The sequence below is a fragment of the Porites lutea genome, chromosome 4 (assembly GCF_958299795.1).
Source record: "Porites lutea chromosome 4, jaPorLute2.1, whole genome shotgun sequence".
In the NCBI taxonomy this organism is placed as follows: domain Eukaryota; kingdom Metazoa; phylum Cnidaria; class Anthozoa; order Scleractinia; family Poritidae; genus Porites; species Porites lutea.
Window position 1 is genome coordinate 5,852,528 of NC_133204.1, and position 18,253 is coordinate 5,870,780.

General features: G+C 38.9%; 1 protein-coding gene across 1 annotated transcript; it reads left to right on the forward strand.

Moving 5' to 3' along the window:
* Positions 1-2,277: 2,277 nt before the first annotated feature.
* LOC140934077 (F-box/LRR-repeat protein 12-like) lies at positions 2,278-3,566 on the forward strand. The gene has a single exon (XM_073383760.1). It carries the CDS (start codon positions 2,358-2,360, stop codon positions 3,564-3,566), a length of 1,209 nt encoding a protein of 402 aa, XP_073239861.1. The 5' UTR covers positions 2,278-2,357.
* The last annotated feature ends 14,687 nt before the right edge of the window (positions 3,567-18,253 follow it).

Below are 18,253 nucleotides of genomic sequence, written 5' to 3' on the forward strand. Positions count from 1 at the left end.
AAACTTACTATTATGATTAACGTTGTTTGACTACGATAATCTCTGTAAATTGGATGGACCGTTTTTATAACAGTTAGTAATTGAGAAACAAATGCATTCTGGAAGAGATAAACTGATTTGAAGACATTGATCAGCTACTGCTTGTCACGAATCAATTAAAGAACCACACTACATTTTGGGTGGGGCATTTGAGTTAACCGGCGATTTTTTTTTCTTATATAATTATCAACTTTACCATCTCCTTTACAAATTATTCAATCACTCACAGTCATATGTGAATTAAATCTAGCCATTAAGTAAGAGAAATCCAACTTTAACAGCCAGTCTATAGGTGTTTTTTCTACATTTCCTGCAACGTAAGTAATTCCCTTGAAAAGGATCTACTATCCAGAATTTTTCAAACTTGACACATTACAGCCACATATAGGAAACCGAAAACCTTACTGTAATAAAAAGATGGGGTCCCGTAATTCTAGGAGTTTTTTTTCCTAGCTGCGTGCAAAATGTTTCAAACTTGTACAACGGTAAAAAGTCTATAAATCTTACTTATTAATAAACGTTTTCAGCAGAGGGATATTGCAAAAAATGTTTAGAAAAAAAAATGAACAGTTTTAACATTATCTTATACTATTAATTTCTGTGCATGGCTCCAAATGAGGAGTTGCACGTCATTTATCTCTATCTTGAAATAACGCAACTTCTACTCTCCAGTTTTTTTTTTCTCTTTAAAACACGTATTTTTCTTGTAGCCGTAACGAGTAAAAAACACCAATTGCAATAAAACAGAAAGGTCACTCCTCTTGAGCCGTAGCAAAAACAAACAAACAAACAAACAAACAAAACGACGATTTCGGCTTCAAATGATCCTTTTGCGCAGAGGGATTGGGTCAAATTTCAAGACCAGTCGGGATGAGCTACCACAATCGCTATTAAAACCATCTTGCCCCTGTTGCGCAAACTGTGGATAGTGTTTTCAACCGGATAAATCACTATGCAGCGGATAAATATTAGGGAAACCAATTGCGTTATCCGCTGGATAGTGATTTATCCAGTGGATAGCGCTATGCACCTTTTGAACAACTGGGGCCTGGACTACGAAAGAGGCCTTTTGTTACCTCTGATCTCTTTGCGACCAGCGAAAAACCCCGTCAGCTTCATGATGATAACGCAATGTTTTGCGCAGTGGGTGTCATGCCCATGGGCAGTGCAAAACAAGAGAACTTTTTTTTTTACAATTAGTGACCAACTAATGACAAAAACGCGAAGAAATTAGCGACTCACCCTACTTGTTAGGGTTTAAACGCCCTTTTGAAGTCATGCGTTATAAAGATATAAAATATTGCAAGAGTTTTTTATGTCTATGAATCCCCTATCATGCATCCAGATTCTCAATTTCATATATATATATATATATCAAAGAATGGTTATAAATTTAGTTTTAAGTTCATGATGTGACAGTGAAAACTAGCAGGTTTTGATCATATCTGTTCTTGAATGAATTTCAACTCATAATAATGAATCGAAAGCGGCATCACAAGGAAATTAGCGCGCTGTCCGTTCTAGATCGATTATAAAATTATGTCATCCTTCCAAAATGTTTCGGAGGCTAGGGCGTAGTTGTTTGATTGACGCTTGGTGCTCATCCAGAGTTAGTTACCCTGCATGGTTTAAAGCTTACCGGACTTCGAAAAAATCAATCCAGGGAGCGAGGGAGGGAGGGAGGGGGTATACATCTCCTACCATGTCAGTATAGTGAATATTTGACTTTAAATAATTCATCTGCCTGCCATTTTCCAGTTCATAAACTGAATGTGAATGGTCTTTAAATCCAATCATACGAGTGTATCGTTCACAAACTGAATTAAGTATTTCTCATTGGTCGCCCATCCGTGAAAATACTCTAAACACTCTAAAGGACGGTTGGTTCCGGGGTTCAGATAGTAAAGCGCAAGCGAATAATTGACGAGGAAAAAAAAAAAGAACAAGGGAAGGCTAGCTCTCTCCCAGTCTTCCATCGTTATTTCCCCCTCGTTTTTCTCTCGTGCGATTTAACTCGTCTGAACGCCGCGCTGTAACTATCTGAACACCTGGAACAGGCTAAGGCTGACGTGAAGTCAGCAAAGGCAACAAAATGGTTAACAAGATTAATTTTAATTACTAAGTCATCAGGTGACTTTAGTTAGTGCATTCTGTGGAACTGTGGTTAGAGAAACGGAAAAAAGAAAAAAAACTTAATTGAACCGTTAGTTAATGATGTTATATTTTTTTTGTTTTCAGAAAGTAGTAAAGCGATTTACTCTTATCATATGCGCCACTAGAGGACTGTGGAGAATAACGGGCCATATTCAAATCTAAACATGTTAACGTTATCCAAGGGCATCCCCATTGTTTTGAGTGTCGTAGGTTTACAGGGAAACCGGAGGCAAACTCATGCAGGAACAGAACATACAAGTGTCAATGGTCATAACATTTTTGCACCGGTGTTTAGCCTACACGAGGAAGTTGTTTTAAGGATTTTCAGTTTCCTTCCTTTGAGTGACTTGATCCGGGTTTCTCGAGTTTGTCGATGGTGGTACAGATTGTCTTTCGATCGGTTTTTGTTTAAGAACGTCGATTTAAGGCCATTTGCCACGCGCCTTACCGATCCTGTAAAGATAGAATTGCTATTTACGAAGCGAATGGCTTCAATAGTACAGTGCCTCGATTTAAGTGGATTTAATATTTCGGGTGAAACTTTAAGGATACTTGCTTCTTCTTGTAGCCAACTCCGTGTTTTAAAACTTAAGAGTGTAACTTTTACACCTGGAACAAAAGGAAAAAATATTTTCCCAGAAAATCTCAAAGTTCTTGACATCCGATTTTCTCAAGGCCATCCGGGCGTGTACCGAGCAATTGCCACAAGCCTCGAAAACATCAGAAGCCTGAGACTCTGTGATGCTTTTCTTTATACTCTACTACAAGACGGAACATTGAAAACAACAATTAAAAACTTGAAATATTTGCGCGAGCTCGATCTTAGTCACTGCCATTTACTAGACGACAATACTTTGTCTCTGTTTACTTCTTGTAGCCGGCTGGAGGCCTTAAGTGTGCGCAAATGCTTTATGCTTACGGGCAGTTTTGTTAACGATTTTATACAGTCATGTGTTCATCTCAAGACTTTAATTCTTGATGGAATAAGTATCAGTGACAACACTTTGCAGAACATAATGTGGGATCGTTCAAACTTGGCGCATCTGGAGTTAGGATGCTGTCCGCTTATCTCTTCCCTCGCGTTAAACTTGGCCTTGAACCGAATAACAACCATTATCCATTCCCTAGAGTATTTAGGGCCCTGCTCAAATAAGGATAACAAAGCACTCGACGAAGAAACTATTCTTGAACTTGAAACAGGATTATCGAAAAGACGTGCATGTAAACTAACACTAACGTGGCTTAACCTCAGATGTTCGCAACTGGACATAACCAAAGAGTTTTCCTTTTACGAGGATTATCAGTCGCAAGATTTCTCAAGTTCCGAGTTCACAGCGGAAATGATGAAATACGCACCGGAGACTCTAGTTTGACTTTCAAGTCCCTTAAACTAAATGTAAGAGACTATTTAGGCAGCGTTTACACTTAGTGCCCGGGCACGGTGACCGAGTAAGGTACTCGCTGGGTGCACTAGTGTGAACACACTCTTTTTTCAAGCACCCACTTTAGAATTTAGGCACAATGCCGGTACCCGAGTACAAGGTCGAAATATGCCGTCAAATCCTGGACAAAATCTTCATCTCGTCTCGTCACAAATTTATGCCGTCGCGTCCACTTCTCATCTCGCCAATTCATCGAGTCAACTCGTCGTCTTGTCAAGTTATCTCATTGAGTCGTCGAGTCATCTCGTCGCGTCGTCTATATTACTTACAAGCCCATTACTCGTATATTCTTCAGTGATTCTTCAACTCGTCGTGTCGCCCTTTAACTCGTCGTGTCGCACTTCAACTCGCCGTTCTCTATATCCGTATATCTTAGTGAGTGTAAATCACATATTCATCCTATCCCCTTGACTTTTTTTTTAATAATTTGCACAATCATTGGAGTTTCTGGTTCATTTGAAGCTCTGATTGAATTTTCGTCTACAATAAAGTTAAGGGGAAGGCCGTAGACACTTTCAGCTATATATGAGAATACTGATGAAACAAGATAAACCTGATTACTTACATCTGATTGTCAAGCTCGTTGTCTGACACATTAGTGAAGTCAACTTTTTCCAAATCAATTATATGGAAATTTGGATTATATTAATCGCAGCACAAAAATTAAGATTGCGATGTTGGTGTTTGGCAACTCAGGTTCAGTCAAGGTTGCAGTTGAGGGATGTAGAAAGTCACAAGAATCTAAATTTCAGTTAATATGTAAAAATGCATGTCAATCATAAATATTTGCTATGTATTTCTCTCACTTGAAGACTTTGATCCCTATAAAACGTGTATAAAATGTAAAACTGCATCATTTGATTGACCTTAATCTTCATATTGTACCGATAAAAATTACAAAGTCGTTCGCGTGGCCTGTCTGTCAAGCCACGCGAACGAATTCGTAAACGCTAAAAGTCATGCAAGAGAAAAACCACTGCTCGCGGGGTAGCTCTTTGCCATGATTTTCCTTTCTTGTAGGAACTAATAGGTGTTTCTTTAAAAATCTGCCAAGGTAGTGGTTGGTTTTGCATGAGGATTCAACTTTTACTTTTATAGCTTAGACACCAAGGGCTGATATTGTTTCACGAAAGGCAAAATTTCTTTTTCTTCCTTGCCGTTCTGATTCAGGAGCGAAGATTTAGCTAAGATTTCCACTTTCTGTGAGTTTTATTTATTCCTAATCTGATAGCAATTATGCTGTCAAACTGTGTTGGTAGCCTCTGTCCATCAAGCGCCTTTTTTTTTTTAAATTTGAAATACTTTCCTCAAACGTTCTTTAAGGCAAAACTTTTAAGGCTTTTCCTTCGTTTGTTTATAATGTGTCTTTACATCAAGGATAGCTTTCGCTGAATCCTGGCCTTTGTATACAACTGTGTCTAAAAACTTTGTCTCAGTGAATTTCGGTGCATGGTGAATTTAATAGTAGAGTAATGTATTAAGTTTTGGTTATTTTACCAAAATGAAAAACTTTTAGAAAATATGTTTTATGAATTGTTTTAGAGATATTAAGTATAGGTAATCACATGATGTCGAGTGCAACTTTGAATAAATAAGCACGAGTAAATTTTTCAAAGACCAACAAAAGTGCCTGTGACATTGGTGATATGCTCTGAACTTACGATCTTTGCTTTCTTCAGCTTCCTGACTGTTGTTTTTCTTGCACAATGATTCGTAAACTTTTTTCTCACTTTCTTTAACGCTAGTAACGGCTAAGGATACTTTCACTATGTTAGTTATGATATTTTCTCCCATTTTTTTAGTTTGTTTGGACCAGATGTTTAAATTTTCGATTTCGTTTGCTACTGAGGTAGAAAAAAACAGACCATCGTATGGATGTTTTAATAGAGGTCTTCGCTCCACAAAAGACTCAAAGAGAGCAACCGGAAACTTTTCTCCTCTAACAAATAAAGTACGTCACTTGAAATCCCTGTTGTTATCATGGAAAACTTGTATCTTTGTTCGTTTAAATGCCTGAAAAGTGTAGCTGTCATGGTTTGCGTGTTGTTGCAACCGTTTTTGTTCTTTATTTTTTTACTTTAGCGTAGTCTGTTATAAGCAGCTTGTTTCAGTTTCTCTGGCTCACTTTCCTCGATTTTGTTGACTGTATTTTTCGCTTAGCACCGCATTTTCAATACATTTAGCCAGAAAGACGTACTTTTTACTGTGTTCGGGTTTTGGAATATTTTTAACTTTTCTATTGTTGTTTTGCGTACAAAATTAAATCCCCTCGTCGTCTGCTGAGAACCATGGCTATTTTCTTGAATTTTGTTGTTAAAACAGCTCTAATAGGATTGGTTCTTGGTGGTTTCTTTTGTGTTTTCAGCCAATCAGAAACCATTTGTAATCTGCACTCGTGTTATAAATTTTGCTCTCGTTTTACAAAGTTGCACTCGTGTTACAGAAGAGGCTGCACTCCTTTCTCAGCCAATCAGAGTTGAGTAATTCTTTCGTGTATATTATTATATGACAAATATTGGGCAGGTAACCAGTTTGATCAAAATAAAAACAGATTCTATAATTTGCACAAGTTTATTTGAGCAAGGCTGTCATCTCCTAGTTTTTTCTTCAGCACAGTAGTACAATTTTGGCCAAACCAATGGATCAGATAAACTTCCCTCTCAGTTAACCCTCTTCATTTCCACCATCATCATCGTCATCATCGTCATCATCGGCAGCATTAACAACATCATCGTTCCCATCAGCTTCATCATCAAAATCAACAACACTTTGCTTCTCGAAATTACGACTAGCAGAATCTATATGATCAAGAGTATACCCCTTAAAGATAGTCAGTTCCCTCAGTTGCCGAAGTGACTGTGAGATGGAATTTGGGCCTTAAAAATTAGAGTGCTTGTACCTTTATATACTATTCTTTGCAAGGCTGGGTGGAGGGGGGGGGGGGGGAGTTACAAGCTGCAGTTTCGATTTTCGGGGGATAGCGACGTTTAACGTCGTGATCTTCGCATATTTCTGAAGGGCAAGGCGCCAAGTCTATCGTTTTGAACCAAGGGTTTTTTTCACTAAGAGACCCTGAGCCTATCTTAAAGCTGTCAACAATGTTCGTTTTATTGAGCAATCTTTCATCTTAGACACTTAATCCAGTTTATCTTAAGTGGACACCCAACGTAGTTGCTATTCACGTGCACTATCGAAAGCATAATATCAAAAAGACTTCAAAAATTCTGCATTAGAGCTTCACTCTTCGTCTTTAATTTTAGCCGACCCACCCAATAACCAATAAATAAGAACAATACTACCGAAAAATTATTACAACTGAGAACTTGATGAATAAACAATGAAAACAACAAGTCAATAATCTATGTACTATTCACTTTAAAAAAGTCTCTCTTCACCTCTTAAACTTGGGCGCGCCGCCTGTAAGCCAAGAGGGAGAGGAGAGAATAATCTACTGAACTATCCAAACTAACACAGCGTATGAAAACTGCAATTGGCTAGCTACTAAAACATGATTTATTCAAGCTACGAGATTTTGCCCTTTGAAAAAATCTCTCTTCACCTCTTAAACTTGGGCGCGCCGCCTGTAAGCCAAGAGGGAGAGGAGAGAATAATCTACTGAATCATCCAAACTAACACGGAATATGAAAACTGCAATTTACTAGCTAGTAAAACATGACGATTCAATCTACGAGTTTTTTACCTTAAAAAATCTCTCTTCACCTCTTAAACTTGGGCGTGCCGCCTGTAAGCCAAGAGGAAGAGGAGAGAAAAATTTACTGAATTATCTAAAGTAACAGCGCATGAAAACTACAATTGCCTAGCTGGCCAAAACATGACGATTCAATCTATGAGTTTTTTTACCTTAAAAAATAAATCTCTCTTCATCACCTCTTAAATTTGGGCGTGCCGCCAGTAAGCCAAGAGGGAGAGGAGAGAATAATCCACTGAATCATCCAAACTAACACAGAATATGAAAACTGCAATTGGCTAGCTAAAACACGATCGATTTAAGGATTGAAAGAAAATTGATGAGAATTCTCAATTCTGGACACATCCGATTTCTAATCATGCGCGTACTTAATAAGTAACCAGTAAGTATAAACGCCACAAACATGATTATTAAGCCTAAATCCGCTAACAAACCAGGACATTGAGCTGCCATACAGTTGGGAGCTAATGTATCTTCCAACACTTGAAAACGAACAATCAGCCTTAAACTTCATCAGTCAAATAAAGTATCGAAATATGCATGCATTTCGACCACATCGACCGGTTTGATAACGCGCGTTGTGTCACAGTGTGTGACAGTGTAAAGATCTATCGATCCCCAATCATTATTCATCGAATCTCTCTGTGTATATCTCTACACAGCCAGATTTTAAATCAATCATTGATCAGTTATTAAGTTTTGAAACTTCCAAAATTCGCATCAACCATAGCGTAACATTACCATGCAGTGTAATCTAAATAGTAATCTAATCGATTTTGACACAGAACCGCAGTTATGGTGAACAAAGATAGAATAAGCCCTGAACAAAATTATATAAATAAACGCTCACCTCATGTGTTGCATGAAGAACCAAACGCTCAAGAAATCCCCCCACATCGATATCTTACGTTTATAAATCATGCTGGATGAATAAAATTTGCTCGAGTTAGCACGCGCTCGGGGACTTCCCGCGGAAAAGAGTCACGTGGTTAAACCACGTGCTAAGGAACAAAGCATCCATGTATTTTTAAATAATAGAGTACCGAAGTGTGACGTCATAAAAAATGAAATTTGTGAAATTATGGGATTTGTTAAGCTATTCTGAAAGAACAACGTCCAAGACGCCTACTCGCCAAAAATTAGCAATTTGGGGCAGATTGTCTCTGAGATATTAGCCCAGTTATGCTCCGATGACTCCATACAAATCCTTCTAAATCTTGCCTGGTTCCTAATCTTATGAACCAAGCCAAATTTAGAAGCATTTGTATGGAATCGTCACAGCATAACTGGGCTAATATCTCAGACACAATTTGCCCCGAATTGCTAATTTTTGGCGAGTAGGCGTCTTGGACGTTGTTCTTTCAGAATAGCTTAACAAATCCCATAATTTCACAAATTTCATTTTTATGACGTCATCACTTCGGTACTCTATGGCGGACGCAGGGGCGGACGGCTGTTGATGGTTGGAACGTGCGTTGCGTTGCTCTTTACTGCGCAAAAAGAGTATTTGTCAACTCTGTGGACTGTCCAGACGCGCAGATTTTGTTTTAATCACGAATCAAAATGTCTTCGAGTTGTCAGCGACTGGCTTTTACTGTTAAAGGAACGGATCTAAGTTCAACTGGTGGACACACCACACACGTACTGTACCGGTGTTTGAGTCTTCGCGATGCGAATAAATGTGAGTACGATTGTTCCTTATTTTAGAATAATCTGTTATTGGAACGTCTAGGCATACGCCTTATGAAAAGGACAGTTGGATATATGGCGTTTCGAAGAGCGCTGTCAATTAATTTTATTACCAAGAGCTATTTTGGATTTTGTTTATAGGCAGTGTTTGCATACCGGTCGTTTTGATACAAAGTAATTTCGATACACCAGGCGATACATCTCGTTCAGATACAAATTGATTCAGTCGAGATGTCCAACCAATATTTCGCGACATTTGTTTTTCTTGCTCACGTGCAATAACTATACATCAGGTAATCGCAATATTTTTGCAGTTTCACTGCTTAAGTTCGTATCGAAATGACTCTTTTCCTTTACAGTTAATTGATCAGATTACATTCTTGCTAGCCTGAGTATCAGGCGTTTCTGGGGAAAAGGGGAAAGATGGAAGGGAAAAAGGGAGAGAGCTGAAGGAGAGAAACGCCTGACACAGATGCTTTTACTGAAGCCTTCCACCCCCACACAGCATGATTCAATACCATCCAATCAAAATCACTTCCGGTCACTGGGTTGTCAGCTTCACGTGTCAAAAAGCTCGCCTGAAATAAATCACACGCAACGGTTTGGCCGAGCTCCGGTGCTTGTGTTGCTACGATTTCGTTTTTTTTTTAAACCTCCAATGATCAGTTTTTGAATATTTGTAATGTAAAACATTACAGGAATTATAACATGTCTTAAAAATTGTGTTAGTGTAAGATCGCCAATGCTCTTGTTCGTAAATAAACATGCCCCAGAAAATTGTAAATTGCTTTTGTTTACAGAGTTACATCAGGCGCTTGTCTGGCAGCTAAAAAGCTGATGTTATCCCTTGTATCCTCGGGCGGTGGAAAGGAGCTGCAAGAATAAATAGGAAGGTGCGATGGTGAAACACCTATGCCTAGAAATTATCAAGCAGCAGCAAATTCCACCACTTCACGGAGAGCTCGTGAAAGCTGTTACAAGTTTTAAAAAAGTGAGAGCCTATAGCAAAGGTCAATCCTGTTGGCGAAATATGATGGCGCCCGCTTGAGCTTAAGACATTTCAAAAGTGAGAGAATTTTGGAAGAGGAAGCGAACGAATTCCAATCACGTACGCTATCGTAACCGCCACAAGCAAAGTCAAACTTTTTAAAAGCATTGGTGCTGTCGGCTATCTCAATACATGGCTACCTCGCTCTATTTTCAGTTACAGTAACAATCCCCTTTTAACGGCAGGATGTTGTAAATCAGAACTTAGATATCTGAAACACTGATATCGTCGTCTTTGTCCCGGTCTTTTGAAACCAATACTCAGACATAGTTTCGGCAGAAGCTGGTATGTATGAGGCTTTTCCATACTCCGAGTACATCTTTCCTTTAAACTACGAGGCCTTGAAAAGACAATTCTTGCTCGGATTTTATTTTTATTCCAGGAAAGAACTTGAGAGCGCCCTCTAGAGCCGTTTTGAATTCCTCTCTGCATCCCCTCTGTCCATAAAAGTATCCATACCGGTAACATGAAATCAAAACATCTATGAAAAATGTCAATTGCTTCTTGCCGATCGCTCTTGCGGTCAGTGACGTCAGGGGGTATTGTGTGTTATCCAATCACTGCCACATCCAGATTTTGGATGTGTCACACGGTTTGCTGAATGGTTTTGTGTCAGGTCTTCCTTTCTCTTCTCCCCCTCCCCCTCCCCCATCTAAAATCTCCTCTCCCCTAGCCCCTTAGGAAGGCCTGATACTCAGGCTACATTCTTGCTCTCTCGCCAAATGTGTCACGTTAATTAAGCTTTGTGTCCGTCCTCTTTCGCTCACACATAGCAATACCAACCACAAAACCAATAGTGAATACTCTGGCTCAGGCCTTGCAAGCTTAGTGATGATTTTAGTGGAATCAAATATTATTGTGTTACGTCTTGGGAGAATGAATGTATGTATAGTTGGCAAGTAAAATTCAATAATGAAATTATATATTATAGACATTTAACTTATTATATTGACTCAGTTAAGCTTAGAATGGTTATTTTTCTGCTTGGGAATCCCTAAAGAGTTTATACATACACTGACATGTACAGCTGGTTCAATAAAGGTTGCTTTGGGCATTGGGAATTGAGAAATAGTAAGCTATTGTCTGGTGGTCACTCAGGGAAATCATATTGCATTGTTTGGTATGCCCAAATGCCCAATAGCCAACCTTTAGTTAATGAGCTATATACAGTGTAGCTTCTGGGGAAGCGACAACCACAAGCTATAAATGACATCCAGTATTTTCATTGATTACATTTTAAACCAAAATCTTCTGATAATCTCTTGTCCATACAAAAAAATATGCAGTGACTTTGTTAACCTCTGCATCCTGTATTCCTGATGCATAAAAATCCCCAAAGATGCAAAATAATAATATTCATGGCATGCATTCCAATGGATGCAAAGATCCATAAAAAATCTGAACATGTGTATTTGTAGAAATATCCTGTTTGCATATTCTGTGGCAGTTATTATGGCTGTTGTTGAAGGATGCATATTTCCTTTAGCCTTTAGAAGGACTGTATTTTAATTTCAGTTTACAACAGTTTATTTTCTACTACTGTAGACAACTAGAAGAATTTACAAGAAAATAATTATAAATAAATAAATAAACAGAACATACAGTAGTGGGACACCCAAAATAACTAAAAAGCTAAACTAGCTAGTTAGATCACAGTTTATTTTTATCTTTGTTTCGGAAAGGACAATAACATCAAATTAATGCTGTAGATCTGATAGCAGCATTGTCAAACCATCATGGTTAGCAGAAAGGCTTCTTATGTTGAAATGAATTGTACAAAAGAAAGGCATAGATTTGCTCTGAGAAGGCATAGATTTGCTCTTTGTACTGCAGTAATACAGAGTTTTGGAATCTGTCAAGCTAATAAGTCAGATTAACTGTCTGGTTACACAAAGGCCCAAGCTTTTTCAATTACAGACTTGTATATTTTTTTTTACCTGGGACTCAATGTTTCTGGACTGATATTTTATTTATTTTGATATTTTTCACAATATGAGTCCCAGGACTCACCATAACTATTTGTAACCAAAATCACTGAGTATATATTCACGTCTCCAACTTTTCCATTGAAAAGCAATACCACCCAAGCATTTTGTTGCACCATTCTTGTACTTAACTCTTTGAAAATAGACAAGTAATGTCCTTTTCTGACAATCCCAAGGAACTGTTGTTTATTTAGGCTACGTCGATATCCCTGCCAGTTTCTTTGTATAGCCTGTACTACAGTGTATCTAGCATCAATTCTGTTTGCCTTGTTCATATTCCTTATGCACTAAAGAACAGTAATTTATCAAGTCCTAAAAAACGTTTTCTTAGGACCTACACCTGGAAGAGAGTGAATCCTCACTTTTTTCTGTAAATTCAAACAATTTTATACAGACACCCATTGACTAATAGTTATTAGGACAATGCTAGCAATAATAACTTAAGGAATACAAAAACCTTTTTTTTTAGTCAACAGATTCGGTCACAACTAATCTTGGTTAATCTTACTAATACAGTTTCTTTCTTATCAACTGTTTGCTGTAATAAGACCTGCAGTGTACATGTGCTTTTCTCAAATTGAAAAAAATAATACCATTACTTAATTGAAACATCATATTGTCAACGTTCACAGATTGTTATGTTTAATGACGCTAGTGTCCTGTTTTATTTCTCTAGCAGTACTTTTTAATTTTTTTTTTTTTTATGGTCCCCCCAGTGTCTGTATTAACAGAGTTTCACTTTTTGATTAAAAGTAATATATGTCAAACAGTCATACAGACTGTGAAAGTAGGACAGTATCATGGAAATTAACAACAAAAACAGACTGTGATGTACAATTAAGAACTCAGATGCTATCAATACAGTGTAGATTATATATTTTGTACCCTAACCCTCATTCCTGAATTAATGGTGGAGGAAAATTGCCTGTCCTAGCAACAGTGCAAGTTACTTAATGATTGTTGGATAAGGCAGCTAGAAGGCATTTTATTATATGTCACTTAGTTTTGCCAATTACATGTACAGTTAACAATTAATGAATGAGGCTGAGTATCTTATGAAGAATTATGGAGATCTCGGAGGGTGTTATCCGCCTCGGCGGATAACACCCTCCTCAATCTCCATAATTCTTCATATGATATGAAAGCCGAATTCAATAATTGTTTTATTATTCATTTAAAATAATTCCTACTTTAAAAACATGGCTAAAACATGCGGCAGGTACAAAACGCAGGTCACAGGTCACAGGTCACAGGTCACAGGGCACAGGTTACAGGGCACAGGGCACAGGGCACAGGGCACAGGTTACAGGGCACAGGGCACAGGGCACAGGTCATAGGGCACAGAAAACGCAGTAAAAACAGTTAAGACACTCCATTAGGCTTTTTTGTTTTATTTCCGGTTACGCCACAATCAGGCATATGCTTGCCATCGACCATGCAAAGCCGTTTATTTTCGATAGCAAGCTTAAAAAGCTAAATGAAAACCTACCAAAGTATATCCCAGCAAAGATGAGGGAAATCTCCAAGAAGATCCTTGTGAGGCGAGCTCGGCTTCTTTGTAATCTGTTTCCTGTAGAATTAAAAAAAAGTAATGAAAACAGAAATGATCAAAGCCACATTGCATATCCTATACATCTTCTTTCATTCGCGTAATAAAATGGAACAAAGCTCGGTCCTGATGCATGGACCGCTAACAGCGATACCGAACAAGTACGTTAGGTTTTGAAGATTATAGTTATATAAAAAACTTTCAAATTATGCAAACGGTCTTGGTCTAAAAGGTGTCACTATTCGTAACTACGGCTAGAATCATACCATGTTTCCATTGCTCAACTTAATGACAACTTAAGTCTTAAACATCAATGTACGCAGCAACAAACCGAAATCGGCAATTCACGATTGCAGCACAGTCGATAGTTAGCGAAGTAGACGTGTGTTGATAATTCACTAAGTTATTTTTCAGTTCTTCAGTGGAACTGAGGCCAAAATAACTTGTCAGCAAGTGCTGTTTTCTTACCTCGAAACTCTGGTCTTCCGCCATGTTGCTTTCTGCACAGACGAGGCTATTTTCCGTTCCATTCTCCTCTCAGAGCCTCGTTCCAAGTCCGCTCGCGTGGAGCGAAGAAAAAGCCTCGTTTCGAGATCTCCAGAGAAGGAACTCCTCAAGTTCCAATACAATGTGTAACTTTAGCCATTTACTTGTTCAACCCTCAGTACAAAACCGGAAAGCATGGTCGATGGCAAGCATATGCCTGATTGTGGCGTAACCGGAAATAAAACAAAAAAGCCTAATGGAGTGTCTTAACTGTTTTTACTGCGTTTTCTGTGCCCTATGACCTGTGCCCTGTGCCCTGTGCCCTGTAACCTGTGCCCTGTGCCCTGTGACCTGTGACCTGTGCCCTGACCTGTGACCTGTGACCTGCGTTTTGTACCTGCCGCTAAAACATGCTAACCTCCATCGATCCATCGATGTTAAGTGCATCTTCAATAGTGCACGTTTAGGTTTGTCCAGTTCCACAAATATTCTCCAAATAGCAGATGTCGCCCTTCGAGTTGTCTTCTTGCCGTTCTTGCCATGTTTTTAGCTATGTTTTTGCCTAGTTCTTACTCTTGAAACGAGTAAAATGTCCGCCATTTTTCAATTTCACAATCAAAACAACTCAACCTCGTCCCCAGGTCTTCTCGGTTAACAGTGCCTTAACCTGCGAAAACGGTGCATTTTTGATGTCATTTCCTCGTTAAAGACAAAATTCTTCCAAATTTGGTCATCAGTAACTGGTTATGGTGAATTAAACGAGTGCTTTTAGCCAATCAGAGTCGGGAAAATATTTTGAATGAATAAATAATACTTGTTATTATGAAACTTTACCTTAGAGAAGAAATTACCTCTAAGCAATATTAAATCAAGCTTTATGAAGAACAAACAATATAATTATGTCTTTCCAGCATTTTTATTTATTTCAGTTATACCAGTGAAGTCTATTCTAGTTTTTGTTAATTTGGCCTATCTGTTCTTAGATCTGTAGCTGTTGTTTCATTGAATGATCCTCAGCGTCCAAAGAAATTAGTGTCTGATAGGCCAGGGCCAGTGGATTTTGCCATCGGCCTAGTGATTTTTGTTCTTAACTTGCCCGACACGCAAGTGCTTTTTTTTGGGGGGGGAGGGGGGGAAATTCAAAATAAAAAAGGATTGTAATCAATCCCGCTAATCAAAAAGGGTTTTGGGGCTAGTTGAAATGACTTTTGGGCTATAGTACATGCTAGGTACAGCTTGCCCAAATGGCAGGCTGTAAAACTGACTTTCTTTGCACCCTGGATCCTTTAGTGTTTTACTAGGCAGTTATTACTGTACCAACAACTTGTGACCTTTGTTTTGTTCAAATAAATTTGGCTAATAGTTGTATTATAGTAGGAAAGAAAATAAATTATCTCTTCCTTTAGAAATCTTTATTAAACCTTTAGTTAGTGATTTCATTAGACAATTTTAGAATACACTTTTCTAGTAGTGTTTTAATTTTTAACAAACAATCATACAACTGTATGTGAATATGGTGAGTTTTAAAGAAAATTCCCAAGACATACATGTACTTGGTTTAGACAACTCCAGATATGATGTCATTTTTAAAGGGTTTTTCAGCTGGCTTTTAAGGGTGTTTTTGAAAACTTGCTTTTGTTTTCAGTGTTTGTTACAAAGAAAATGCTTACATTTTTATTTTATTTGTAATTAAAAACAGGTTAAAATACCATCAAAAGCAGGTTAAAACACCTTTAAAAATAGGCTATAACACTATTAAAAGAAAGTTAAAATACCATTAAAAGCAGGTTAAAACACCTTTAAAAACAGGTTAAAACACCATTAAGAGCAGGTTAAAACACCTTTAAAAACAGGTTAAAACACCATTAAAAGCAGGTTAAAACACCTTTAAAAACAGATTAAAAAACCATTCAAAACAGATTAAAACATCATTAAAAACAGGCTAAACAAGGTTAGACAACATATTAAAGGCAGGTTAAAACACCATTCAAAACAGGTTCAAACACCATTTAAAGCAGGTTAAAACACCTTTAAACACAAGTTAAAACACCATTAAAGACAGGTTAAAACACCTTTTAAAACAGGTTAAAACACCATTAAAAGCAGTTTAAAACACCTTTAAAAACAGATTAAAACATCATTATTCTGTAGGCAAGTAACGCAAGATAGACATCTGCCTTATCCTTCTTTGCCTTTTTCAACAATTGCTTGCCTGCTTTAACTGCATTCTCTGCTTTACCATTGCTCTTAGGGTAACGAGGAGATGTTGTGTTTAGCTGAAACTGCCAGGTTTTACTGAAGCGCTGAAACTCCTGGTCAGCAAATTGTGGGCCATTATCTGAGACAACCACGTCGGGGATGCCGTACCGAGCAAAGTGCATCTTTATTTTCTTGATAACATCGCTCGACAAGGTTGATTGTAAGGGTTGTACCTCCCAGAACCCCGAGAAGTAGTCAACAATGAGCAGGTATTGCTGACCATTGAGATGGAACAGGTCTACAGCTACCTTGGCCCATGGTCGTGATGGTACATCGTGGGGCTGTAGTGGTTCCTTCTGCTGCATTGAATCTGTGGACCGACACACGTCACACTGCTGTACATAATCTTTGACCTCACTGCTCATTCTTGGCCAGTACAGACACTCGCTGGCGCGCCGCTGACAACCGTCAATACCAAGGTGTGAGGCATGAATGCGCTGTAGCATATCCCTGCGGAGAGACTTAGGTGTTAATACCACTCTTTTCGCCCCGGAAAAATCACACCATTCTGAACGGTCAGTTCATCGCGCACATTGTAATATGGGACTGCTGAATTAGGGACTTGAGATTTATCTTCAGGCCATCCTGTCAAGATAACTTTGATAAGTTCTTGCAGTTCCTGATCTTCTTCCGTGTGTTTGCGAATGTCATCCACTCGGGCTGCTGGGAGATCTTGTGCCATATTTACAGCCTCAACTTCTTTCTGAACTGATGTCAGGTTTACTTCTGGTAGATAGGCCCGGCTCAAAGTGTCTGCCAACTCCATCTGGCTGCCTCTCCGATATAGCAGGTTAACATCATACACCAACAATCTCAATAGTAGGCGTTGGAGACGCTTAGGGGCCTTGTACACTGGCTTCTTTACAATAACCTCTAGGGGCTTGTGATCTGATTGGACAGTGACTGGGCGGCCATATATGTGTACTGGTGAAACTTCTCGAGCCCGAAAACCACTGCCAATAACTCCTTCTCAATTTGCTCGTTTGCTTGTTTTTCTCAATCGGACAAGGCTCTGCTGGCAAATGCTATGGGCTGTCCATTCTGGGTTAGGACTGCTCCTAAACCTGTATTGAACGCATCACTCTGAAGTGTAAGCTCTTCCTTAGGCTCAAAGTACTTTAGGACTGGTGCTTCTGTTGCCACCTGCTTCAGTTTGTTGAAAGCTTGTTCTTGATGTTCTGTCCAGTGCCACTCAACATCTTTCATAGTGAGGCGTCGAAGAGGTTCACATACTTCACTCAGTCTTGGCATGAATTTACTCAGGTAATTCACGAAGCCAATGAATCACCTCACTCCGGCTACGTCTTTGGGCTTGGGCATTTCAATAATAGCTTTCACTTTTTCAGGGTCTGGCTTCAGTCCTTGGCTTGTCAGCAGGTGTCCAATGTAGGGGACCTGATCCAGGCGGAGCTTCATCTTGTCTTTGTTGAGCTTTACGTTTTGCTCTCTACAACGCATCATTAGCTTGTGGAGTTTTGCATCATGATCTCTGCTTGCTTCTTCATAAGTATCACCTTGTCCATACAATAGGATGTCATCGTAAATAGTCAAGACACCTGGGAGTCCTTCTAGCACTTGATGCTGTCTCCTTTGGAATTCTTTAGGTGCTGGAGCGAGACCAAAGGGCATTCTCAACCACCGATAGCGTCCAAAGGGGGTGTTGAAGCATGTGAGCTTTGAACTTTCCTCATCTAACTCAACGTGCCAGAACCCATTTTTTAGCGGGGCTCCCTCGCGCGAGAAGCGCGCGTGGGACAGAGCCCCAGACTCATAGAATATGGTCAACCTCTTTTCTTTTGGTTGTCACGTGACTGACCGAGCGTACGTACGTACGTACGCGTCTACAGATTGTACGGGTAGGGTAGGGGAGACTATCAAAAGGAAGGGAGGGGT

Excerpts from the sequence above, each read along its gene's own strand:
- LOC140934077 (XM_073383760.1), top strand. The coding sequence starts at position 2,358 with ATGTTAACGTTATCCAAGGGCATCCCCATTGTTTTGAGTGTCGTAGGT.